Source organism: Erpetoichthys calabaricus, chromosome 1, assembly GCF_900747795.2.
Source record: "Erpetoichthys calabaricus chromosome 1, fErpCal1.3, whole genome shotgun sequence".
Classification (NCBI taxonomy): Eukaryota; Metazoa; Chordata; class Cladistia; order Polypteriformes; family Polypteridae; genus Erpetoichthys; species Erpetoichthys calabaricus.
The window spans coordinates 115,051,937-115,078,932 of NC_041394.2; the positions used below are offsets into that span (position 1 = coordinate 115,051,937).

The following is a 26,996-nucleotide window of genomic DNA, read 5'->3' on the forward strand; positions in this document are numbered from 1 at the left end:
ATACACTAAGGCTTCACACAAAGTTAATAATAATAATAATAATAATCAAAGAAGTAGCAGTAGGGCGGCATGGTGGCACAGTGGTAGCATTGCTGCCTCGCAGTTAGGAGACCTGGGTTCGCTTCCCGGGTCCTCCCTGCGTGGAGTTTGCATGTTCTCCCCGTGTCTGTGTGGGTTTCCTCCGGGCGCTCCGGTTTCCTCCCACGGTCCAAAGACATGCAGGTTAGGTGGATTGGTGATTCTAAATTGGCCCTAGTGTGTGCTTGGTGTGTGGGTGTGTTTGTGTGTGTCCTGCGGTGGGTCGGCACCCTGCCCAGGATTGGTTCCTGCCTTGTGCCCTGTGTTGGCTGGGATTGGCTCCAGCAGACCCCCGTGACCCTGTGTTCGGATTCAGCGGGTTGGTAAATGGATGGATGGATGGAAGTAGTAGTAGTAAGAGGAGGAGGAGAAGAAGAAGAAGTAAACCATAATAAGGTAGGATATTGTGGTAAATTGCCCATAATAGTTGTTACTTTGCAACAACATCAAGAATAAAACTGTAACAAGCACCAAGATAGAAAGACAGAGATTTACACACCAATTGAAAGTTAAGCCTGATAACAGGCACATTTATTTTACAGTGAATGATCCACAGTCCTTCTTTCAGAAGAATCCCCTTCCCACTGTTATGGTCATGGGAAACACCCTATAAAGTAACAGTAATGCTGAAATTAGCCACAGCTATTCCAGAACTGTTTCTGAAGTCATAGTTACTCCTCCAGTGTTCCTAGTCATCTTCCAGAGTCACATGACATGATCTTCTCTGTGATCCCACGTTCTCTTCTATAAGGATGTATTTCTCTAATGCCTCGGGAATCTCCACCTTCCACCTTGAACATTCCCAGGTTTATAAAGTGTAATGTGATTGTTCCAGGAGTTTGTGGAATACAAAGTTCAGTGTACCTGTACAACATTTCACTGTCAATCACCCACCCTGTACCTCCTATCTTTAGGATAATATCCTGGCTGCTACAGTACAGTTTGCATCCACATCTGTATGTTGATACTGTGGCTTCACTTGTGATTCACATATGCATGCTATAACCATACTTGACACACTGATCTTTATATGTGTGTCGATTTTCATTAATGTAGCTTGCTTAAACATTATGTCATGTGGAATGGAGGGGATTTGTATAAATCTATGTATTACCTCAAGTGTTGTAAGGGCGTTCAAAGTTCAGTACGAAATTCAAGAAATGGTTTGTTGTGATATGTCCAAAAAAACTTTGTTACCATCTCTTTAATTTTGTCTGACAGCATATAGCTTCTCTATGTAGATAGAGTGATTGTGTTATTTTGAATATTATTTCTTCTCTGTCCACTCAATATCATTTTACGAGTTCATTGTTGTTCAGCCTTTCCCAGGATGTGAGTGCGGATCTCTGCCTGAATGCCATCTTCTGGCAAGTCCTAGTGAGTTAGAAAAGTGCATGAGCTGTCCTAAATCCTGGTGAAGTTAGGAGTAATTTCCTAAATTAGGAAATTGATAAAATGCTTTTACTCCTATTCTTATGAGTGGGACAAAATTTGTATCACTCATGAGATTTTTGAGCCAGTTAGTATCATTTTCCTACTATAAGACACTTGATAAATACAGACACAGGTATGTTCAGCTAAATATCTGCACAGCACCAGTAGTCTAAGTGAGTGTAGAAAAACTAGATGTCAACTTAGAAACAGAAACAGAAATTAGTGGTAATGGCAAACCATTCATGGGAGAATTAAGGCAGGATCTCCTACCAGATAACCAGGCCAGGGCATGATTCTGTATATAACATAACATTCTCAAACCCGGTTAATCCAATTCAGAGCCACAGGAGGCTAAAGATTATCCAGGCAGCATGCACAGAAAGTTTGTAAATAGTCATGGATATATAAATATCACATAACATTCAGACCCACTTAATCCAGGGCTGTCCCAGTCATGGCAGCATTGGGTGCACATCAGGAATTATTCCAGCAAATGGCATCAGTGTATCACAGGGCCCGTTCACATACACAAGGGCACTTTGGAATAGCCAGTTAATCTAAGACATACATATCTTTGGGGGCAAGAGAAGAAAAACGTGTAATGCTCCTGGTGTACTTGGGTAACCTGGAAAGCGTCCTGATTCACATAAAGAACAATTAATGCTGATATATGATTTACTAAAAAAAGATTTATAAACTCACACAAACTACTTTGAACACTGCACCCTAAAAAGATTACACATTCAACACAATAGTCTTATGAAAAAATAATGTATTGAAGGTAACAAATTCAATATTCTTGCAGATCAAAAAATTAACACTTACCCATCCCATAACAAATGCATGTGGTGAGCTACTGGGGGTGGTACCCAGCCGGGACGTCTGGAAGGACCGGAAGAGGGATTACGCCTCCTCCGGACCTCGAGGGGGCAGCTGCCCTGGTTGGTATTGGGACCACGGGAAAGGAGCATGGAAGCTCAACCCTATAGGGGCCTGTGGTCACTGCCACAGGGCGCCCGAATACCTAGAGGACCCTGGTTGTCAGCACTTCCGCCACACCAGGGAGTGCTGGCAGAAGTTCATCGGGAGGCACCTGGAGCACGTCCAGGTGAAGATAAAAGGGGCCGCCTCCCTCCATTCGATAGCTGGAGTCGGGTGGAAGTGGACATAAGTTGGAGGAGAGGAGTGGAGGCGGTGAAGAGAAGCATTGTAAAAGGACTGGACTGAGGGTGCTTGGTGCAGGGGCACTGGGTTGTGTGTGCACTTGTATATAGAATTATGTATAATAAACGTGTGTTGGGTGAAAAAACATCGGTGTCTGTCTGTCTGTCTGTGTCCGGGCTGTTCCCCACATGCAGTATACACTAAAGCATGAAAAACAGAAATAGCAATAAGAAGGAAATGAGAAACACACAGTCCTTATCTTCAATGAATTGGAAGTGTTCCAATGTAGCAAGTCTCCAGCAAAAGATTAAAGTTATTTGCCTACTAGAGGGTCCAACCCAGGTGTTCACAAGAGAAGTGTTCAAAGAGCTACTCTTTTAAAAAGAATAAAAAAGTCCTATTCTCTAACTTTCCGTGTCGTTTAATGCACTTAAATTTCTTCCGGACCACTTTTATTCTTGGGATGGATTTTCATATAACTCTGCTCCTCACTGACTTCCTGACTTTATCCTTTTTTTTTGCTGCCATCCACCTCCCTGTGATTTGTTTTTCCATCAATCAGCCCACCTTGGAGATCCTGTCCCAAATCATGATCGGTCATTCCCTTAAAGGAATACGTAGTCAAATCCATCAATGCATATTATACATATTAAAAAAAAAAGGGAAATACATACAAACACATCAATCAAACAAACCTCATTAGCGAGACTGCTACAAACCACACAGACATAGGAATATCATTCAAACTCCACAGAGACAGTGATTCAAACCCAGGTTGACGGAGCCATTAGGCAGCCATGTTAACCACTGCACCAGAATACCACCTACAATTGATTATTTTTGATCTTTTTTTTCCAAGAGTGGCATTTGGCACAGTGGACATAGGGTCCTGGATTCAAATTCTGGCCTGTTACACTAGATTATCTTATATCTTACTGATTTTTGAAAAACAGATAGATAGATAGATAGATAGATAGATAGATAGATAGATAGATAGATAGATAGATAGATAGATAGATAGATAGATAGATAGATAGATAGATAGATAGATAGATAGATCACGAGACTCAAAAATGTTTGGGGATGGCCACCCCGTATACTGAAAAATGCAGCAAAAAAAAAACAACACACATGGTTACAACAGAGTTCAAAACAGAGCTGAATACAGAAGAGAAAACAAACGCCACCCCCTCCCACCCCCCTTTGCTAAGACCTATCAAGTTGGGCAGCCTAAACCGAGAGGCTGTGAACACGCAAAAAACATCAGTGTTGGCCTGGCAAGAGCCTCGACAATAAAAGAGAAAACTTATAAGCCAGGAATTACCTCGAGATGCAGGGATTTGACTCTTTATTCACAGCCATCCATTCTTAAGCAGCATTGTCGGTGACAAGAGTAACCTCATGGCCCAGGAGGTAGTAGCTCAGTTGTGTTATTGCCCATTTGATCACTAACACCTCCCATTCTGCTACTGCCTACCTGGCTTCCCTGTCTAGCAGTTTCCAGCTCAGGTACATCATGGGGTGTTCGGCACCCAGTCCTGTGTCCAAAGCATCAGTCTGGAGAATAAAAGGGAGAGAAAAGTTAGGAGGAATTAATACAAGTGCCGATGTAAGGGCCTGCTTTAGGTCACAAAATGCAGCGTCCACAGTATTGTCCCATACCAAAGTATAAGGCCTCTCATCTTTGTTAAATTAGTCAAGGGCACCACTCTCACAGAGGACCAGGGTACAAACCGGCGGTAGTACCCAGCCAGACCAAGAAAGCCTTGGATCTGCCTCTCTTTTTTGGATCGGGCCACCTTAGGATGATGTCATCTTTAGACCACTGTGGCCTAACTGTTCCCCCTCCCACCAGGTAGCCTAAATATTTGGCCTCGATTAACCCAAAAAAACATTTCTTGGGATTAATACGAAGACGGCTTTATGAAGTGCTAGGAGCACAGCCTCAACCTGCAGTAGGTTATTCTTCCATGTGTCGGAATAGATTACAATATTATCCAGGTAGGTGACACTATAGGCATTGTGGAGATGAAGCACTCTATCCATCAGACGCTGGGAGGTAGTGGGTACCTCATGCAATCCAAATAAAAAGAAGCCGGTGCTGCCAGTGACCACTAGGGATACTAAATGCTGTTTTAGCCTTTGTGGAGTCCGTTAAGGGAACCTGCCTGTACCTCATCATCATGTCAAATGTGGTCAAGTACTTCACTTTTTGGAGCTGATCAAGGAGTCATCCACACGTGACATTGGGTAAATGTCAAATTGGGAAACTTGATTAAGGTGGCAGAAGTCATTGCAAAACCTCCAACTTCTGTCAGGCTTAGGGACCAAAACGATTAGGCTGGACCAGGGACTATAGCTTTCCTTGATCACTCCTAAATCCAGCATATATTTCATCTCAATTTCCACTCCCTGACGATCACCTTGGGTTCAGTTATAATGTCATGTTCAACCAGCAAGGTCCTGCCATGTCCATCCTCAGGGACAGACAGGATCACTGCATTGAGCTCCTTTTTCTGCTGGGATGTCAAATTAGAGCCGAAGTTGAGAGATACATTTTTTTGCAAAAAGGGAATGGGGCTGGCCAGAGTATGGGTTGTTTGTTTCTCTGTCCTTCCATGGCTTCAGCAAGTTGACATAGCAAACCCGTTCACTCAGTTAACGATTCTGTTGTTTAACCAAATAATCAAAGAGTTCTTTTCATTCCTTAACTGCCAATGGGCCATTAATTTGGAATGAGAGGTAGGAACAAGGACCATGACACAATCGCCTGGGCGGAATTCCCGAAGCACCATCCCATGGTTATAACATCAGGCCTGCGCTGCTTATGCTTTTTTCACGTTTTCTTTAAGTAGGGGTCTGATTTTAGCAAATCTATTGCATATTTGTGTGATATATTCTAAGATATTGGTGGAAGAGAGGGCCTCTTCTTCCCAACCTTCTTTTAGAATATCCAATAAGCTCAGAGGTTGACGCCCATAAAGTAATTCAAAAGGGGAGAAACCCATAGAGGCCTGTGGCAACCACCCGATAAGCAAAAAGTAGAGCTGATCCCAGTTCCTACCATATTCGCTGACCACCTTATAAGGAGAGCAGGAGATTCAAAAAGGTTTAGGGATGGCCACTGTGTATATGCAGCAGAAAATGCAGCAAAAAAAAAACTGCGTGGTTACAGCCAAGTTCAAAACAGAACTGAATACAGAAAGGAAAACAGAGGCATTTATACAGTGGGGACAGGAAGGGGATGGTCCAGGGTGACCAGATGAGGAAGTTTTTCTTTATAGAGAGAATCACAGACATTTGGAATAAGCTACCAAGAAATGTGGTGGACAGTAAGACTTTAGGGACTTTCAAAACTAGACTTGATGTTTTTTAGAAGTATTAAGTGGCTAGGACTGGCCATCTTTGGTGGGCTGAATGGCCTGTTCTAATCTAGATTGTTCTAATGTTCTAAGATCAGCACCCTAAAATTTATACAAGCATTACAGAAAAAGAAGAAAACTTCAGACTTGGGTAACAATTAGAGAGCAGTCACGTTTAGACATTGTAAAGTCATGTTGCAACTCCAGTCCTAGAGTGCTACTGTGGCTGCAGGTTTTCATTCTAAACTTTTTGTTAATTGGTGACTAGTTTTTGCCGCTAATGAACTTCTTTTCCCTTAGTTTTAATTGACTTACTATTTAAGAATCAAACCCGTTTTTAATTTTTTCCTTAATTGGCAGTCAAACAATAAAGAGATGCAAAAAAGGTCAACACATGACCAGCAACCTGTGTCCATCATATATCTGAAAATAAAGAAAGGTGAAGGTCCTAGTAATGCTGATCTGCTCAGGTCCACAAAATATTTTGATGGTGTTCTTAAAAAAGAAACAATCAAAAGTTTTTTATTTATTTACTTTTAAACCAACAGCTTTGGAAATGTATGCTGGGGCAGAGGGAGCGCCAACAAGCCATGGGATTAAGTAACAGATTTTAGTAACAATAAGAACTGGCTTCTAATTAAATATCTGAAGCTTCAGGCCAGAATTTATCTGGTCATCTACAGGTTCACTGCACATCAAATTTTTGGTTGGGTGATGTTTAAGGAAAAAGTGAAGCGATTCAGAGGACTGAATCTTAAAAAAACAAGTCAATTATAATGAAGTGAAAATAACATGATTAGCAGCAAAGATTGGTCACTAATTAAGAAAGAGTTACAATGAAAACCTGCAGCCACAGTAGCATTCCAGGAGCGGAGATCAGACCCCTGCCTTACAGTAATATTTCTTACTTACAGTGATACTAGGGTGTTGTACCGTGTTAGCCATTATGAATGTAGTAAAAAGTCAAGCAAAAATGACACTTTTCATTGGCTAACTAAAAAGATTACAATATGCAAGCTTTCGAGGCAACTCAGGCCCCTTCTTCAGGCAAGATGTAATACAGAATCTGGAGTTCTCTGTGTTTATACTGTATACAAGGACAAGAAACAACATTGGTAAATCTTCAAGTGAGAAATCCATCCATCCATCCATTTTCCAACCCGCTGAATCCGAACACAGGGTCACGGGGGTCTGCTGGAGCCAATCCCAGCCAACACAGGGCACAAGGCAGGAAACAATCCTGGGCAGGGTGCCAACCCACCGCAGGACACACACAAACACACCCACACACCAAGCACACACTAGGGCCAATTTAGAATCGCCAATCCACCTAACCTGCATGTCTTTGGAATGTGGGAGGAAACCGGAGCGCCCGGAGGAAACCCACGCAGACACGGGGAGAACATGCAAACTCCACGCAGGGAGGACCCGGGAATCGAACCCAGGTCCCCAGATCTCCCAACTGCGAGGCAGCAGCGCTACCCACTGCGCCACCGTGCCGCCCGTGAGAAATCTTAAATGTAAAAAAATAATAGACTCCTTCAGGCTAGGGTTCATTTAACAAGAGAGAAGAACAATGTATGGTCAAGATCGTTGGATAAGATAACTGTCCAACAAAGTCTTTTGAAGTTTCTAATGTGTTTTTCCATACAATGTGGATCTGTAGTCAGGTTGTCTGTGTCAGTCTGAAAGATGCAAACAATCCTCATCTCTGGCCATAAAACTCTTGTCTCTATTCAAACCATGTTGCAATGTGTTAAACTTAATATGAGTTTAACTTCCCATTCTTTTCTCTCTTGCTGTGTTCTGAAGTTGCCCATAAGCACTGTGACTTTAAAGTCCTTCTCACAGTGTCCATGGCTGTTGAAGTGGGTCGCTACAGGAACATCTGTGTTGCCACGTTTAATGTGGAACCTGTGTAAATTCATTCTCTGGTATATGATGTTCTAGTCAGCAGTGTGGTATAACTATATGGTCTATATTATAAATGAATTATATTCATTATGAAAATGGAGGAGGTCCTTCTCATTGGCAGTCCAGATTATGAAGATGTCATCTATGTAACGAAGATACAACATTGGTTTTAAGATGCACATTGACATCAAATCTTCCTCCAATTTTGCCATAAACAGGTTTGATACCGTATTGCTTGGCTGAAAATAATGGAGCGCCTTATATGCTTGGGGTGGAAGCTATCACTACTTAGGATAGGTCCGTCTGTCTGTTGGTTTGTGAAAAACAGAAGTTACAAGGGTGTTGTCTTTCAGTTGAACGGTGGTGTCAAGGAAGCTGGCTTCTATTTTTGAGTAATTCAGCTTTAGCTTTATGTTGGGGCGAAAAGAATTATATTCATTATGAAAATGGAGGAGGTCCTTCTCATTGGCAGTCCAGATTATGAAGATGTCATCTATGTAACGGAGATACAACATTGGTTTTAAGATGCACATTGACATGAAATCTTCCTCCAATTTTGCCATAAATAGGTTTGCATAGTGAGGTGCAAACCGACAGCCCATTGCAGTCCCCATTTGTTGCAAGTAGAAATCTTGTCCAAAACAGAATAAATTATGGAATTAAAGACCCGGTGGAAGAAATTGGCACAAATGGACAGCGACATCTTCTTCTTAACGAAATGCAAAAAGGAAAATCTTATCCCGAAAGGCATCATGATAAGGAATCCAACCATACACACTTACAATACTTGGTTTGCAGAGCAACTTTGTTTTAGGACATCTGCAAGGATAAGAAACCACTTAATCCAAATTTTCTACAACATCAAGAAGAACATGCAAAGAGAGATCCAAGACCTCATCCTCCTCCTTGGAAATGACAGGCAGGAGATGGTAAAGGAGCTCCATCTCTATTACAAAAGACTCCAGAAACTCCTTATTGTCAACAAAAAGAAAAAGCTGCATAGACTACGAGAGAAAGCTGGACACTTAATAGCAAAAAACAAAGAGCAACAGACCTGCATTGTTAATCTCTCCTCATACACACCAAATGAAGCAGAGATTTCAGTACTTACAAAGGGACTCTCATATTGTCCTGCAAAGCCCATTGACAACATCAGACTCTGCAGTGATATGGAAGAATTCTTCAGAAAACTCAGACTAAAAGAATTTTTCCACAAGAAAGAAAACGGTAACACACAGGAAACCACATGCAGTTACAACAACCCCACCAATAAATCCACATGGACACCAGAAGCTGGCAGAAACTCCACCCTGGATAATTATATAGACTGCTTCCGACAGAGTGTGAAAACAGGGATCTTAAACAGGCAGCAAAATCAGATAGAAAACATTACTGGGGATGAGCAGAGAGTCATACATTCACTAAGGGAAAATACAGAAATCATTATCAAACCAGCAGACAAAGGGGGTGCTTTAGTCATCATGAACACATCAGATTATATACAGGAGGCTCAAAGACAATTGTCCAATACTATGCATTATTACAAACTACAAGAAGACCAAACAGATCTGTACAGAAAGGAACTAAAAAAGATAGTAAGTAGATTTCCTCTTGACATCAGGGATCATGTAAACAGTTTAATTCCTGAGAAACCCAAAATGGGTTACTTTTACATGATTCCTAAAATCCACAAAGAAGGGAACCCAGGAAGGCCTATAATCTCAGGAATTGGCTTACTTACAGAAAATGTTTCAGGTCACTATTGACTTCTTAAAAAAACTGTCTGCTATAGGCTCCTTACCTGAGAGAACCTTACTGGCCACAATGGATGTTGAGGCACTTTACACAAACATCCCCCATAATGATGGCATATTGGCATGTGAAACATACCTCAGACAACATGATTTACCCACAAAGTCAGTAATAGAAATGATAAAATTCACTCTGACACATAATTTATTCTGTTTTGGACAAGATTTCTACTTGCAACAAATGGGGACTGCAATGGGCTGTCGGTTTGCACCTCACTATGCAAACCTATTTATGGCAAAATTGGAGAAAGATTTCATGTCAATGTGCATCTTATAACCAATGTTGTATCTCCGTTACATAGATGACATCTTCATAATCTGGACTGCCAATGAGAAGGACCTCCTCCATTGTCATAATGAATATAATTCTTTTCGCCCCAACATAAAGCTGAAGCTGAATTACTCAAAAACAGAAGTCAGCTTCCTTGACACCACCGTTCAACTGAAAGACAACACCCTTGTAACTTCTGTTTTTCACAAACCAACAGACAGACGGACCTACATGAAAAGAGATAGCTTCCACCCCAAGCATATAAGGCGCTCCATTATTTTTAGCCAAGCAATACGGTACAATCGTATTTGCTCAGACCCGACAGACCGGGATCAACAACTGTAGGAGCTCAGACAAGATTTCATCAAACAAGGTTACACCCCCAAAACAACAGACACTCAAATAAGAAGAGCTAATGCCATACCCAGAGACAACATTCTGGAATATAAAAACAAAGACAACAAGAACCACATCCCCCTTGTTGTCACCTACAACCCACATCTTGAAGCACTTTGAAAAATTATAAAAGAACTTCAGCCAATGCTAAACAATGACCAAACACTGAAAAATGTATTTCCTGAACCTCCCTTCCTGGCATACAGACAACCACCAAACCTTCAACAACTAATTGTCCGAAGCTCCCTAAGTGAACCAACAGAAAATGGCACATCTCCATGCCTACAGAAAAGATGTAAAACGTGTGCCCACATTTACAGTGCATCCTGAAAGTATTCACAGCGGATCACTTTTTTCACATTTTGTTATGTTACAGCCTTATTCCAAAATGGATTAAATTCATTTTTTTCCTCAGAATTCTACACACAACACCCCATAATGACAATGTGAAAAAAGTTTACTTGAGGTTTTTGTAAATTTATTAAAAATAAAAAAACTGAGAAAGCACATGTACATAAGTATTCACAGCCTTTGCCATGAAGCTCAAAATTGAGCTCAGGTGCATCCTGTTTCCCCTGATCATCATTGAGATGTTTCTGCAGCGTAATTGAACTCCACCTGTGGTAAATTCAGTTGATTGGACATGATTTGGAAAGGCACACACCTGTCTATATAAGGTCCCACAGTTGACAGTTCATGTCAGAGCACAAACCAAGCATGAAGTCAAAGGAATTGTCTGTAGACCTCCGAGACAGGATTGTCTCGAGGCACAAATCTGGGGAAGGTTACAGAAAAATTTCTGCTGCTTTGAAGGTCCCAATGAGCACAGCTCTCATCCGTAAGTGGAAGATGTTCGAAACCACCAGGACTCTTCCTAGAGCTGGCCGGCCATCTAAACTGAGTGATCGGGGGAGAAGGGCCTTAGTCAGGGAGGTGACCAAGAACCTGATGGTCACTCTGTCAGAGCTCCAGAGGTCCTCTGTGGAGAGAGGAGAACCTTCCAGAAGGACAACCATCTCTGCAGCAATCCACCAATCAGGCCTGTATGGTAGAGTGGCCAGATGGAAGCCACTCCTTAGTAAAAGGCACATGGCAGCCCGCCTGGAGTTTGCCAAAAGGCACCTGAAGGACTCTCAGACCATGAGAAAGAAAATTCTCTGGTCTGATGAGACAAAGATTGAACTCTTTGGTGTGAATGCCAGGCGTCACGTTTGGAGGAAACCAGGCACCGCTCATCACCAGGCCAATACCATCCCTACAGTGAAGCATGGTGGTGGCAGCATCATGCTGTGGGGATGTTTTTCAGCGGCAGGGACTGGGAGACTAGTCAGGATAAAGGGAAAGATGACTGCAGCAATGTACAGAGACATCCTGGATGAAAACCTGCTCCAGAGCGCTCTTTACCTCAGACTGGAGCGACGGTTCATCTTTCAGCAGGACAACGACCCTAAGCACACAGCCAAGATATCAAAGAAGTGGCTTCAGGACAACTCTGTGAATGTCCTTGAGTGGCCCAGCCAGAGCCCAGGCTTGAATCCGATTGAACATCTCTGGAGAGATCTTAAAATGGCTGTGCACTGATGCTTCCAATCCAACCTGATGGAGCTTGAGAGGTGCTGCAGAGAGGAATGGGCGAAACTGGCCAAGGACAGGTGTGCCAGGCTTGTGGCATCATATTCAAAAAGACTTGAGGCTGTAATTGCTGACAAAGGTGCATCGACAAAGTATTGAGCAAAGGCTGTGAATACTTATGTACATATGATTTCTCAGTTTTTTTATTTTTAATAAATTTGCAAAAACCTCAAGTAAACTTTTTTCATGTTGTCATTATTTGGTGTTGTGTGTAGAATTCTGAGGAAAAAAATGAATTTAATCCATTTTGGAATAAGGCTGTAACATAACAAAATGTGGAAAAAGTGATGCGCTGTGAATACTTTCCGGATGCACTGTATAATATAGACCATATAGTAATACCACTCTGCCGACTAGAACATCATGTAAAGAGATAATTTTCCTGCAGATCATTTAATGTAGTCTACCTAATTCTCTGCATAAATGTCCTGACACTGCACTCTATGTGGGAGAAACTGGACAAACACTCTGCCAGAAAATGAATTTACACAGGTTCCACATTAAATGTGGCAACACAGATGTTTCTGTAGCGGCCCACTTTAACAGCCATGGACACTGTGAGAGGGACTTTAAAGTCACAGTGCTTATGGGCAACTTCAGAACACAGCAAGAGGGAAAAGAATGGGAAGTTAAACTCATGCTAAAATTTAACACATTACAACATGGTTTGAATAGAGACAAGAGTTCTGTGGCCAGAGATGAGGATTGTTTGCATCTCTCAGACTGACACAGACAACCTGACTACAGATCCACGTTGTATTGAAAAACTCATTAGAAACTTCAAAACACTTTGTTGGATAGTTATCTTATCCAAAGATCTTGAACATACATTGTTCTTCTGTCTTGTTAAATGAACCCTAGCCTGAAGGAGTCTATTATTTTTTTACATTTAAGATTTCTCACTTAAAGATTTAGATAGATAGATAGATAGATAGATAGATAGATAGATAGATAGATAGATAGATAGATAGATAGATAGATAGATAGATAGATAGATAGATAGATAGATAGAAACTTTATTAATCCCAGGGGGAAATTCACATACTCCAGCAGCAAAAAATATTAAATTAAAGAGTAATAAAAAAATGCAGGTAAAAAACAGACAATAACTTGAATTATGTTCAACGTTTACCCCCTCTGGTGGAATTGAAGAGTCGCATAGTTTGGGGGAGGAATGATCTTCTCAGTCTGTCAGTGGAGCAGGACAGTGACAGCAGTCTGTCACTGAAACTGCTCCTCTGTCTGGAGATGACACTGTTTAATGGATGTAGTGGATTCTCCATAATTGATAGGAGCCTGCTGAGTGCCCGTTGCTGTGCTACGGATGTCAAACCGTCCAGCTCTATGCCAACAATAGAGCCTGCCTTCCTCACCAGTTTGTCCAGGCGTGAGGCATCCTTCTTCTTAATGCTGCCTCCCCAGCACACCACTGCATAGAAGAGGGCACTCGCCACAACCATCTGATAGAACATCTGCAGCATCTTACTGCAGATGTTGAAGGATGCCAGTCTTCTAAGGAAGTACAGGCGGCTCTGTCCTTTCTTGCACAGAGAATCAGTATTGGCAGTCCAGTCCAATTTATTGTCCAGCTGCACTCCCAGGTATTTATAGGTCTGCACCCTCTGCACACAGTCACCTCTGATGATCAGGGGGTCCATGAGGGGCCTGGGTCTCCTAAAATCCACCACCAGTTCCTTGGTTTTGCTGGTGTTCAGTTGTATTTGATTGATGTATTGATTTACCAATGTTGTTTCTTGTTCTAGTGTGTATATAAACACAGGGAACTCCAGTTTCTGTATTACATCTTGCCTGAAGGAGGGCCTGAGTTGCATTGAATGCTTGCATATTGTAATCTTTTTAGTTAGCCAATAAAAGGTGTCATTTTACTTGACTTTCCATTACTTACAGTGAAAAAAAGACATTGAATATTTTCAGGCATTGAAGAACTGGGAAATGTAAATGCAAAAAGTAAATACTGTACATACATATAACAGTCTTGTTCTTGTTTCATTTTTATTGTATTTAATTTGTAACTTCTACTTCTACCATATGAGGGCGCTTTATGTATAATAACCCACAAGAATAAGAAGCATTCACTTATGTGTAATACCTAAGCAACGCCTAGTAGATGGCGCTACCAGATATTGATGCCTGCTTTTGTAGGCTGTTCCGCTCTTTCCCCGATGGCCTCTTACTCTCCACTGCTTCCACAGAGCTGTCACAATGGCGGCGCCCGTGTCATTAGCATGGAGGTGTACGGACTTTGCGAGATTACGACTTGTATGTAAGCCAGCAGCATCGACTACAGTCTCACCAAGGCGATGGTCGTCGGCGGGCGGTATTTTGTCTTCGTTGCACAAAAGGGGACTTATAAAAGACGCCTTCCCGGACTCCACTTCTCGGCTCCTGCTTCCGCCGCTTCTCCAGTCCGTTCCCCAGACGGTCTATTGTGGCTTCGACCCCACGGCTGACAGCTTGCACATTGGAAACTTGCTGGCAGTTCTCGGTCTGCTCCACTTCCGCGACGCCGGGCACAATGTCATCGCGCTGATCGGAGGGGCCACAGCTCAGATCGGCGACCCCAGCGGGAAGCAGAGCGAGAGAGACAGAATATCTGAGGAAGTGGTGGCCAGAAATAGTGACGGCATCCGAGAGTGCCTTCACAGAATCTTTGGCAACCATGATAGTCTTTACTCACCGTGCGTAAAGAGCCCCGGCGCTGTGACTGTCTTAAATAACAAATCGTGGTACCGGGGCCGAGGAGTCGTGGAGTTCCTGTCCGCTGTAGGTCGCCATTTTCGAATGGGCACCCTGCTGAGTCGCCACAGTGTACAGAGTCGACTTAAAAGCAGCGAAGGCATGAGTCTCACTGAATTCTGCTACCAGGTTTTCCAAGCGTATGACTTTTACTACCTGAATCAAAATCACAGCTGCAAGATCCAGCTAGGAGGCACGGATCAGTTGGGCAACATCATGTCCGGTTACGAATTGATTCACAAGTAAGATCGGCTTTACAAGTGGCTCAAAACTAATGCAAGTTATTTTATATCTACCAATGTAGTATTGCCAGTTAGTGTATCAAGCACATCCCCACATAGTTCTCAGCCGAGCCAGAATTAATACATGGGACAAGGTTGGTGCCACCCAAAGTGAATATTTGTTGGGTTGATTAAAAAGTAAGATTAAGTTTAGTACAAACTGGTCGGACATACAAGTAGGAATTTCACTGCACCTGAGACAGTATTAATACCACTACAGGCCAAGTATCCTGTCGCGCCAACCATGTTGTCAGCCTGTCATCCACAGTGGTAGGTGGTACATTAAAGACAGTACAGTTAGATGTGAAATGTATTATTACTGAGTAATAATGATTTGATTTTTTTTCTGCAGGTTAACTGGACAGGATGTGTTTGGACTGACAATTCCTCTAATTACCAGTACTTCTGGTGACAAACTGGGGAAAACTGCTGGAAATGCAGTGTGGCTCAGCAGAGACAAGACCTCACCTTTTGAACTCTATCAGTATTTTCTGAGGCAGCCAGACACAAGTGTTCACAGGTAAGATTTTTGCTTCTTCATCTGCATGGACCGATCTCCTGTTCCCTAATAGTGACAGAATTGTCTGCCAAATAGTCTTGGTTCAGTACTAAAATTTTGACTTCGGTTTGTACAGTATGCAAGCTTTCGGACCTCACTGCCAGTACAAAAACAATTCTGAAGCAAACATCAGATAATTCCAAAACCCCATCCTCCGCCCTATTTACTCTAGACCTTCCTGATGCACTGCCTAATTGCTGGCATCTCTGGTGCACCACACTACACACCGGTTCCCTTTTTAATAGCTGTGGAGTCACAATTGTGTAGAAGCTATGTGGGGGTTGGTTCCACATGACGTCCCAATTGCACCAAACACATATCATTCCACAACTGCAGTAGTGTGTTTTGAGGGAAGGAGGTAGGCTTGGGATTGAGAGGAAAGCTGCCATTTACTTCAAGTACTTAAAATCCTGAAATGCTGGTTCTGTATCATTTTAAAATTTTGGATCTTTTTTTTGTGCTTTTCCAGTACTGGTATACCACTCAACCCTTCTGCCAGCTCGTGTGAACTCATAGAGCAAAAGGAGGATCAGAAAATGGACACAATGTGAATTTAATTCATTTATCATTGCTATTGCACCTTAAAAAAGTTGTTTTACAGCATTACAGGTTTTTTAACATTTCTCATTAGACCCTTGAATTGATCTTCAAATTGTGCAAAATTCTGCATACCGTATATACTCGGATATAAGTCGGGTGTTGAAAACCCGAAAAATTGATCATAAAATCAGACCCTGACTTATTTGCCCATTCAAAAATGCAACACTTAATTTTAATTTTTTTTTTACATATCTTCTTGGCTCCTCCAATCTCGTATCAGTTTCTCAGACGCATCGAATTTTGTTGCAGCAGCACAGTTACCAATTTCTTTCGCTACTTCAACTACGTTTAATTTAAAACCAGCTCCATATTTTCTTCTGATCGAATGCTCTATCGTAGATAAGGGATGCTCTTACAATAAAGGTGTACTGTATGAGGGTGTGAGATACAAAAAACACAAATCAGTGCAAACGTTGTTTCGGATTAGCTCAGGTATTACTGTGTAGTCACATAGGCACAATAGAGTGAGACAGAGAGGTTAGGAGCACACGCTGATAACAGAACATTGCCGCACCCACATAGAAAAAAAAGGCAGGCAGTGTGCTCTGTGGTTACTCTCTCAGGTGGGTGTTAGCATATCATAATCTCGACCAACATTATAAAATACCAGAAATTATACTGTAAAATCAAGTCCAACTTATGCGCGGGAGAACTTATCTGCTAGTATATATGGTAAGTATAAAATGCAAAATGAGCATAAATTCTGATTCTGTATTATATGGAAGTATTGTTAGCAAATTGTGGCAAGAAGGTAGATACGCTCTCTAGCTATACTGTAGTTAAAATTCACTTGTAGGTGTTATCTTGCTGTTTGACTAATAAGTAAAGTATATTGGCATAGGCATAATTTACAAGTACATTTAACATAAACAACTGTCGAGGGATGAATGAGACTCGACACATTCGTTACAGGGATGGTCTTTTTTCACACCTTAATATTAATGCACACACAGAGATCCTATTCATACAGCAATGTATGAGTGATGTCTAACTTCCAGTCATTCTGTAGTTTTACACATAGGATCTCATCCACATAAGTACAGATGAGTGTTGTCTGACTGTTTGTCACTCCTTACAAATCCACTTGGGGATTCACTATCTTTGGCACTAACAAACATATGGGTGTCTTTGAGAAGCATGAAGGCTTTTGGTTATACAGTACGCCACTTACCAACCAACGGTGACTTATTTCTACTGCAAGTGTTCTTCCTGTTGAGGTGCAGCCTCTCAGCCTTGTTCAGCCCTGCAAGGATGGAACAAAATGGTAATCCCTACTGCACCCAGTGCCATAGTATTTACTTTATTATTTCAGTCACTCCTGATACAAAACAAAAATGTAAAAGTGTATTATTACCACTAGAAGAAAGTATAATATAAAATAAAATTGATGGTAAAGTCTGGATATACTGTATTAGGGAAAGCTTAGTGAAAATCAGCAATGTCAAGAATGCATATTGTCCTGGTTAGCTCTTTGATTCATCAGTTGGCATGATGCAAAAGGTTTCTTTCTCTCTCTGTTTCTTTCTGATGTGTCTTGACCTCTGACGTTGCTCCCTATGTTGTTCCTTTTCAGTACTTCAGATTTCAGGATATGTGTCATTCCACACACAAGTCTGGATAGCTATCCCAGTGATTGATAGCTGTGGCCAAAAGCTTTGATTCTGTGCCATATCATTATAGTCTCCCCCAGTGTCTGTTTTATTTTACCATTAATTTGAAAACTGGGTATTTTAGACTAAAAGCACTTTAACATTCCTTGGAAAACAAAACAGATCCATTAAAATTATACATTACTGGTACAATACAGTTTCCTCCGGGTACTCCGGTTTCTTCCCACAGTCCAAAGACATGCAGGTTAGGTGCATTGTCGATTCAAAATTGTCCCTAGTGTGTGTGTGAGTGTGTGTGCACGTGCGCCCTGCGGTAGGCTGGTGCCCTGCCTGGGGTTAGTTTCCTGCCTTGTGCCCTGTGTTGGCTGGGAATGGCTCCAGCAGACCCTGTGACTCTGTAGTTAGGATATAGCGGGTTGGATAATGGATGGCTGGATGGTACAATACACAAAGAATGTACAAATGTATTTGGGTTATAAATTATTAGCTCACAAGAGAGGATGCTTTAACTGTAAATTGTTTCTGTACATTAGTTAGTTAAATTGCCTTAAGTGTCCTGGTAATTAGTCCCTTTATAGTTCATCATGTTTTGTTTGAACAAAATTTAAAAGCATAATATAAGTAGACTGCAGTATGATGATTTTATTCTCCAGGACAATAACAAAAAGACTTGTCTAGGGTCAGGGCCAGATAGCACTTGTATTCATTCATCTATTAACAAAAAATAATAATAATAATAAAAAAAAAAACTACAAAGAATAACTAAACATAAAGCAAAAAAAAATGAGTAATGAAAAAACAAATAAAAGGATTTCCCAACAGTTAAATAATTGTAATACAGAAATACCAAATGTGTTTGTTGAGTGCTTCCAAATAGTTCAAAATAGTTAAAGAGCAGCTACCAGAAAGGCATTCCAGCACTAGTATGACTGGTACAAAAATAATTCCACAGTCCTAGTGTCTTCATTTTAAAGATTTTAGTAGATTTCAAAGCAAACAGTTCACACAAAAAATAAGAGAAAAAAAGTTGATAATACAAAAAAAAGGGAAACTTCTTGTCTATGTTAAGTATCTAGGTTACATTTGTTAAGGTTTCCATTTGTTATCACATACACAAGGACCTACATTTTACCAATGTCGATAGATAGATAGATAGATAGATAGATACTTTATTAATCCCAAGGGGAAATTCATGTACATAACGGTCAGATAGGCATTAACAGTATATAGTTTTCTAACAGTTTTTCTAGCTGTCTAATAGCTTTACTATTTTCACATGGAGCAAACATTAACATTACATTACCTTAAACGTTTAGGTGGTGGGACAGAATCTTCAAATATCTATGTTCAAGCTACATTATATTCATGTTCAAACTAAGCAAACATTAAGGTAAATTCAACATTAACATTAACTTAAGGGATCTGGCTGTTAAACCAAGTGTACATGTACTGTAAGTCAGTAAAGTGAAGGTCTTTTTTTCCTTGAGTGAACTGGTGTTGGACAAAGCAACACTGTTTCTATTTTTCTCTGGCATGACATATGAGACTTTCATTGTAATGTCATACTTCAGTTGAAATCTTTTAGTATACAGTAACACCAAGTCTACAGTTTAGCCAAAGTGAAATTCCATAGAAGTTAAGAATGAATTTCTCCTTGAAATTCAGTGGGCCTGTCAGTATGCAGCATGTCAATCAGTGCATCTGATAAGACAGAATTGGCTACAATTCAATTGCCGTTTTATAAGCCTATCCCAGACTATTCAGGCATCCGTGACCATAATTCACCTTTTCCATCCTTGATGAATGAACCTATACACCAGTTAATAACCAATGAGTTATGTGCACCCTCCAAGCTAAGGGCCAAATGTCCACTACTTCCTTTATAATCCAGTGTCCACCTCCACAATACATCTCTGAATTCCCTACATTGCCCAAATCTGGGTTCAGTTTCTTTTTACTGCTGAAAACCTCCTAGGCCTAGGATAAGAGCCTAGGCATAAGTTTTATCAAGTTTTACATATACTTTAATGTTTATCCACTACTCACAATATATATGTGTGTTTGTGTGTGTATGTATGTATGTATGTATGTATGTATGTATATGGAAATGTAAATGTATATATACATACATATACATACATATACACTCACCAGCCACTTTGTTAGGTGTACCTTGCTAGTACCAGGATGTACCCCCTTTTGCCTTCAGAACTCTCATAATTCTTAGTGGTATAAACTCAAGCAAGGTACTGGAAACATTCCTAAGAGGTTTTAGTCCATATTGACATAGCATCACGCAGTTGCTGCAGATTTGACAGCTGCAATTCCATGATGCGAATTTCCCATTCCACTACATCCCAAAAGGGCACTATTGGATTGAGATCTGGTGATCATGGAGGCCATTTGAGTTCAGTGAACTCCTTGTCATGTTCAAGAAACTAGTTTATAAATAACTTGAACTTTGTGACATGGCACATTATCCTGCTGGAAGTAGCCATCAGAAGATGGGTGCACTGCATTCACACAATGCTCAATTGATGCTAAAGGTCCCAAAGTGTGCCAAGAAAATATCCCCCACCCCATTATATCACTATCACCACCAGCCTGAACTGTTGATAGAAGGCAGGATGGATCCATGTTTTCATATTGTTGATGCCAAATTCTAACCCTACCATCCAAATGTTGCAGCAGGAACCTAGATTCAACAGACCAGGCAATGCTTTTCCAATCTTCCGTTGTCCAATTTTGGTGAGCCAGTGTGAATTATAGCCTCAGTTGCCTATTCTTAGCTGACAGGAGTGGCACCCAGTGTGGTCTCCTGCTGCTGTAGCCCATTCTGCTTCTAGGTTCGACGTGTTGTGCGTTCAGAGATGCTCTTCTGCGTATCTTGGTTGGTTATTTTAATTACTGTTGCCTTACTATCAGCTCAAACCAGTCTGGCCATTCTCCTCTGACCATTGGCATCAACAAGGCATTTTTGCCCAGACAACTGCCGTTTACTGGATATTTTCCCATTTTTGCTGTAAACCGTAGACTTGGTTGTGCCTGAAAATCCCATTAGATCAGCAGTTTCTTAAATACTCAGACCAACCTGACTGGCACCAACAACCAGGCCACGTTCAAAGTCACGTAGATCACCTTTCTTCCCCATTCTGATGCCTGGCTTGAACTTCAGAGGGGTCGTCTTGACAATGTTTACATGCCTAATTGCATTGAGTTGCTGCCATGTGATTGGCTGATTAGATATTTGCGTAACAAGTAGTTGAACCGGTGTCTGTAATAAAGTGGCTGATGAGTTTATATTGGCACACATTTTGACTGACACCATTTCCTTGCCTTTGCACCCTATTATCATGGACAGTTTTTCTGATTCAGGATGCATTCAAGGGTTTGACAGTGTTTTAATTTTTTCCACAATGTTGTTTTAAACACTGCTTTGGTTCTGTTATTTATGAGTAAATGCATTCTTAATTGTTTTCCTTCTAGTTACCTAAAGCTGTTCACATTTCTCACTTTACCTGAGATTGAACACATTGTGGAAATGCACAAGAAGGAGCCAGAAAAAAGAGGTGCACAGAAACGCTTAGCAGCTGAGGTTACAAAGCTTATTCATGGCAAGGATGGTTTAGAAAGTGCAAAAAGGTGAGGTGTTTTTCATTCTCATGGTTTTCTTAATATGGCTTCAGTCATATCTCATTCTTTTTTCTTTTTATAAGAATTCATATTTAGTGATTACATCTCACGACAATTAAATTTAATCTTTCAATAAGCCAAAGTTTAATAAGCCAGAGTAGGAAATTTTATGCATCCTTCAACCTGCTACAGATTGCTGTTGTATCTTTAATGGCCTGAAATGTTACATTTGCACCCAGTGATCAGATATAATCTTCTGATTCAACTTTAGATAAATTGCAAATTGACATTCAAATCCTAAAGCAGTTTTACCAATAACAATTACCATTGACTATGCACAGGGGAAAATGTACAGTCAGGTCCATACGTATTTGGACAGTGACAGATTTTCATAATTTGGCTCTGTATACCACCACAAGGGATTTGGACTAAAGCAATCATTGCATGATTGAAGTGTAGACTTTCAGCTTTGATTTAAGGGGTTTACCAAAAATATCATATGAGCCATGTAGGAACGTCAGACTTTTATACATGGTCTCCCTATTTTCAGCCACAATTATGAAAGTTGTGCCAGTGTCCAAATACTTATGGACCTGACTGTCGGTGGTTACAGTTTTAGTACAAGTTATTCATTAGTACCTGCTTTTCTCACAACTGCTTGTGAGGAAAGAAAGAAGAGGGTAGGCTATGGAAAATACATCATACTTTTTATTTTCTAGAAAAATTACAGTTACCATGTATCCAGCATAATCCATTTATCTCATTGAGCAAAGTGTTATCAGCATTTTCACTGGATGATCTATTATGAAAATTGTGCATTTCATATTTTTGAAAGTTATTTGTATTTTCCTGGATGATATTGTTTTAAGACACATCTTCAGGAAGTGATTTGCTTATTCTTGAATATTACTTTTTAAGACACACCTTTAAATGGTTAAATAAAGCAGTTTTTTAGCAATATATTTAAGTTTGCCTACTAAGTGATGGAATACTTAAAAAATATAAATTAAACTTTACTGCACTGTGAAATGGTGGGATATCAGTGTAGGATAAATAAGAACTGGCAAACTAATTGTGACAGTACTATTGTATGCATAATATCTTTTCTAGGTTGTTTAAAAAAATTGTTATTTTATACTCCATTTTGTGACAGGTGTACTAATGCCCTGTACCACAGTAGTTTAGAAGCATTAGAGGCAATGTCTGACCAAGAACTTCAAGAACTCTTCCGTGAAGCTCCATTCTGTGAAATTTTCTTGGAACCAGGAACCACAGTGCTAGACATGTGCCGTAAAGTTAATGCCATTCCTGAAGGACCAAGAGGGTAATGACATTTATACTTTTATTCTTCTGGTTTCATAGTTGAATTTCGCAGAGCTAGATATACAATGTGTCTAGTTCAAGGTAGAGACAAGTCCTGAATGAGACACCCCAGTCTGCAGCAGATCACCTATAATACAACAGTACACACTGCAGTGTAATGATTATCAGTATCAGGTAAGAATATTAATATTTATGTGTTTTTTATTACTATGATATACATTCACTGAGCAAATTATTAGGAACACGTGTTCACTTTCTTATCTTTGCAGTTTTCTCTGCAGCCAAATATGGTGGCAGTAAAATTATGCACATACAGGTCAGGAGCTTCAGTTAATGTTCACATCAAACACCAGAATGGGGGGGGAATGTGATCTCAATGATTTCATCTGTGACATGATTGCTGGTGCCAAACGGGCTAGTTTGAGAATTTCTGTAACTGCTTATTTCCTGAGATGTTCATGCACAACAGTCTATACAGTTTAGACAGAATTGTGTAAAAAGAAAAAACATCCCGCAAGCTGCAGTTCCGTGGATGGAAATGCCTTGCTAATGAGAGGGGTCGGGGCAGTATGACCAGACTGGTTCAAGCTGATAGAAAGGCTATGGTAACTCATATAACCACAATGTACAGTACAACTGAGGTGAGCAGAATGATAGATGAATAGGTTACACTTTATTTGTTTTCAAGGGAAAATTAAAGTTTTACATAAACTTTATATATACAGTATCTCACAAAAGTGAGTACACCCCTCACATTTTTGTAAATATTTTATTATATCTTTTCATGGGACAACACTGAAGATACAGTATGTATGTATATATGTGTGTGTATATATATATAATATATACATATATATATATATATATACGCACACATACACCAGTAATGGCGTACTGCACGATAACATGCAGTGAATACGCTTGACTTACACTTTTCATACTCTTTCTCTGTACATTTACCATTCGTTTGCTCAGAGGTTCGTGCACTTCTTTTCTTCTGTCAGCATCTTTTCGCTTTAAAACTAATTAAGTCAGTGTTTGTGTTGTAGTTACTTAGTATGTTTTTCTTAATTTTTCACTTAAGCTGGAACTTATGTGTTCAATTTGCCTCAAGAATGATTTAAGATATGAAGAGGTAGAGGAAGTGACGGCAAAGGTGGTAAGGATGAGAATGGCGCTGGTACACATGTGCCGCACGACCTGTTGTACGTTGCCGAGAGTTGATTATACAATAAAATAAAATAAAAAGAGTAATAAAATTCATCATACCCAAAAGCGGACAGTAGAGGTCATGTAGTATATGTGTACCAAATTTCAGGTCAATAGGTCAAATGGTTCGTGAGCTACAGGTGATTTAAAATCCTGGACAGACAAACGGACAGCCATGGTAGCATTTTATGTAAGAAGATATATATGTATACAATATATCCATCCATCCATTTGCCAACCCGCTGAATCTGAACACAGGGTCATGGGGGTCTGCTGGAGCCAATCCCAGCCAACACAGGAACCAATCCCAGGCAGGGTGCCAACCCACCGCAGGACACTCACAAACACACCCACACACCAAGCACACACTAGGGCCAATTTAGAATTGCCAATCCACCTAACCTGCATGTCTTTGGACTGTAGGAGGAAACCAGAGCGCCTGGAGGAAACCCACACAGACACGGAGAGAACATGCAAACTCCACACAGGGAGGACCTGGGAAGCGAACCCAGGTCTCCTAACTGTGAGGCAGCAGCGCTACCACTGCGCCACCGTGTGAGAGCAGCTGCTGTCAATAACAGGTTTCTAGGTGGAATACAACAGCAGAAGGCCACATTGGGTTTCTTTGCACACTTTGGGCCAGTTAATACCAATCAGTCATAGCTTTAATGCCATTATCTGAGTATTGCTGCTGATCATGTGCATCCCTTCATGGTCACAGTTTACCCACTGTCTAATGGCAACTACCAGCATGATAATGCATCATGTCAGAAAGCAAAAGTCCTCTCAAACTGGTTTCAAGAAAGTGAAAATGAGTTCAGTGTTCTTCATTGGCCTTCACACTCACAGAATCTGATCCAATAGAACGCCTTAGGGATATGTAGTACAGGAGGTTTGCAGCGTGAATGTGGAGTGGACATATGTGCAGAATTTGCGTGATGCAATCATGTCAGTACGGAACAGAATCTCAAAGGGTTGTTTCCAACATCTCCTAGAATTCATGCCACGGAAAACTGTAGGCTGATTTAGGAGCAAAAGGAGGCCCTGCCTAGTATTAGTATAGTGTTCCTAATAATTTGTTCAGTGAGTGCATAATGCAGAGTATCTGGTTGTATATTTTTTATGTGTATATTTTATATGTGTTATGTTACTTGGTTATGTTTATTAAATAAAGAGCTTGATGTTTCACACAATTAATGTGGTTATGAAAATGTAGAAGTATTTTATCGGCTATAAATGCCAAATGGGTGGTGCAGTGGGTAGCGCTGCTGCCTCGCAGTTGGGAGACCTGGGGACCTGGGTTTGCTTCCCGGGTCCTCCCTGCGTGGAGTTTGCATGTTCTCCCCGTGTCTGCGTGGGTTTCCTCCGGGCGCTCCGGTTTCCTCCCACAGTCCAAAGACATGCAGGTTAGGTGGATTGGCAATTCTAAATTGGCCCTAGTGTGTGCTTGGTGTATGGGTGTGTTTGTGTGTGTCCTGCGGTGGGTTGGCACCCTGCCCGGGATTGGTTCCTGCCTTGTGCCCTGTGTTGGCTGGGATTGGCTCCAGCAGACCCCCGTGACCCTGTGTTCGGATTCAGCGGGTTGGAAAATGGATGGATGGATGGATAAATGCCAAATGTTTACTTCTGTTTTTATTAGTCCAACCTGAAACATGTCCCCGTCCTAGACACAAGGTGCTACTTAAGTGCATAGTCACTCCAAAAAAATTTTTAAAATATTAAAATTATGTATTTTGTGGTGAAGAATAGGATCAACATAAAATTCCCTCATGAGTTCATAGGAAATATGCATATGAAGACATGCAGTCTGGGGAAGTCAGCAATTCTACATCTGACACCAAGTTATTGTATCTTAGCTTATTGAGATGTGATGAGATCTCCAATGTATCTTGCTTCTTTCTGCTGTATGCATCTAATTTTTAGTAGTTGTGGAGTACATTGATTAAAATTGCTACATGTGTAATAACATTTTAGAAAATTACAACCATACATTTATTTTTTTTTTTCATTTTTTTCACATATTCTTTAGATATCACATGGTAACAGAGGGTGGTGTATGGATAAACCATTCTCGTGCCACCAACCCAGACCAGATCCTGATCCGAGGCCAGCACATTTTGCAGAACAGTCTGTCTCTTATTCGCATTGGAAAGAGGAATTTCTATGTTGTGAAGTGGCTCAGTCTTTGATATTTCAGTCCAGTCCCCTTTTTTTTATAATTCTCTCACTGTGTGAGCTAGTACAGAAAAACCAGGATGCCAAGTCAAACAGTTTCAAAATGGATATTTTTTTTGTCTTCTTTCACTGACGTGTTATGCAGTTCACAAACCAGGGTTCACTTTTTGTTTTTGTTTTTAAGATAAACTTTTAAGTCTTGAGGACAAAATAAAGAAGCAGCAGGCTTTATTTGGAAATGTTGTTTTTATTTTTTTTATTTTAAACCTTTTGTGTATAGAGTAACTTGCAAAACTGCTTAAACTTGTGTAAAGTTTATCATTGTCAAAATTAATTTTCTGGGTCACATTGGCTTACCTAGCTGTACTGTGCAAAAAGCAAGGAGCCAACTATGTACAGAGAGCCAGTCCATTAGAGGGCACATTCACCCACAGTTGTTTTTTTTTTTTTTTAATTGGTGGCACAACAAAAGCATGCCAGTACATGAGAGCTGACAAGTGTGGAGAGGAAAGAAAGGTGCACCCACAAGTGCATGCTGCTAGTAAATTCCCCCTCTAACTCCAGTTGAGTCTCAGGTTTTTTAATAAGCAGGACTAGAACTCCAGGTAAACATCTGTCAGATTTCTACAGACTTCACACATTGATAAAAACACACCGATATCCCTATCTGCAAATGTAATTGGGTTAAAACTTTTAAAGGGATACAACTTAATCAAAACAAAAACTTCTCAGCACACACTAGACATGCAGATGAACTTATGGAGTGAGAGAGTCAAATGCAGCTCCA

The 26,996-nt window shown here is 40.6% G+C and overlaps 2 protein-coding genes across 2 annotated transcripts in view; one reads left to right on the forward strand and one right to left on the reverse strand.

The window, feature by feature from the left end:
• The window catches only part of LOC114654705 (metalloproteinase inhibitor 3-like), a 756,439-nt gene that overhangs the window by 517,450 nt on the left and 211,993 nt on the right, over window positions 1-26,996 (reverse strand). The gene's annotated exons all lie outside the window — the stretch shown is intronic.
• yars2 (tyrosyl-tRNA synthetase 2, mitochondrial) lies at window positions 14,233-26,448 on the forward strand. Its single transcript, XM_028805468.2, has 5 exons — window positions 14,233-15,061; window positions 15,453-15,620; window positions 21,356-21,511; window positions 22,656-22,826; window positions 26,064-26,448. The coding sequence occupies exons 1-5, from the start codon at window positions 14,286-14,288 to the stop codon at window positions 26,221-26,223; spliced, it is 1,431 nt and encodes a 476-aa protein (XP_028661301.1). The 5' UTR covers window positions 14,233-14,285; the 3' UTR covers window positions 26,224-26,448.

Bases quoted from the DNA above. Each gene is read 5' to 3' on its own strand.
- yars2 (XM_028805468.2), top strand. From the start codon at position 14,286: ATGGCGGCGCCCGTGTCATTAGCATGGAGGTGTACGGACTTTGCGAGA. The intron at 15,062-15,452 runs GTAAGATCGGCT...TTTTTTCTGCAG, and splicing joins GGTTACGAATTGATTCACAA to GTTAACTGGACAGGATGTGT. The intron at 21,512-22,655 runs GTGAGGTGTTTT...ATTTTGTGACAG, and splicing joins GGTTTAGAAAGTGCAAAAAG to GTGTACTAATGCCCTGTACC.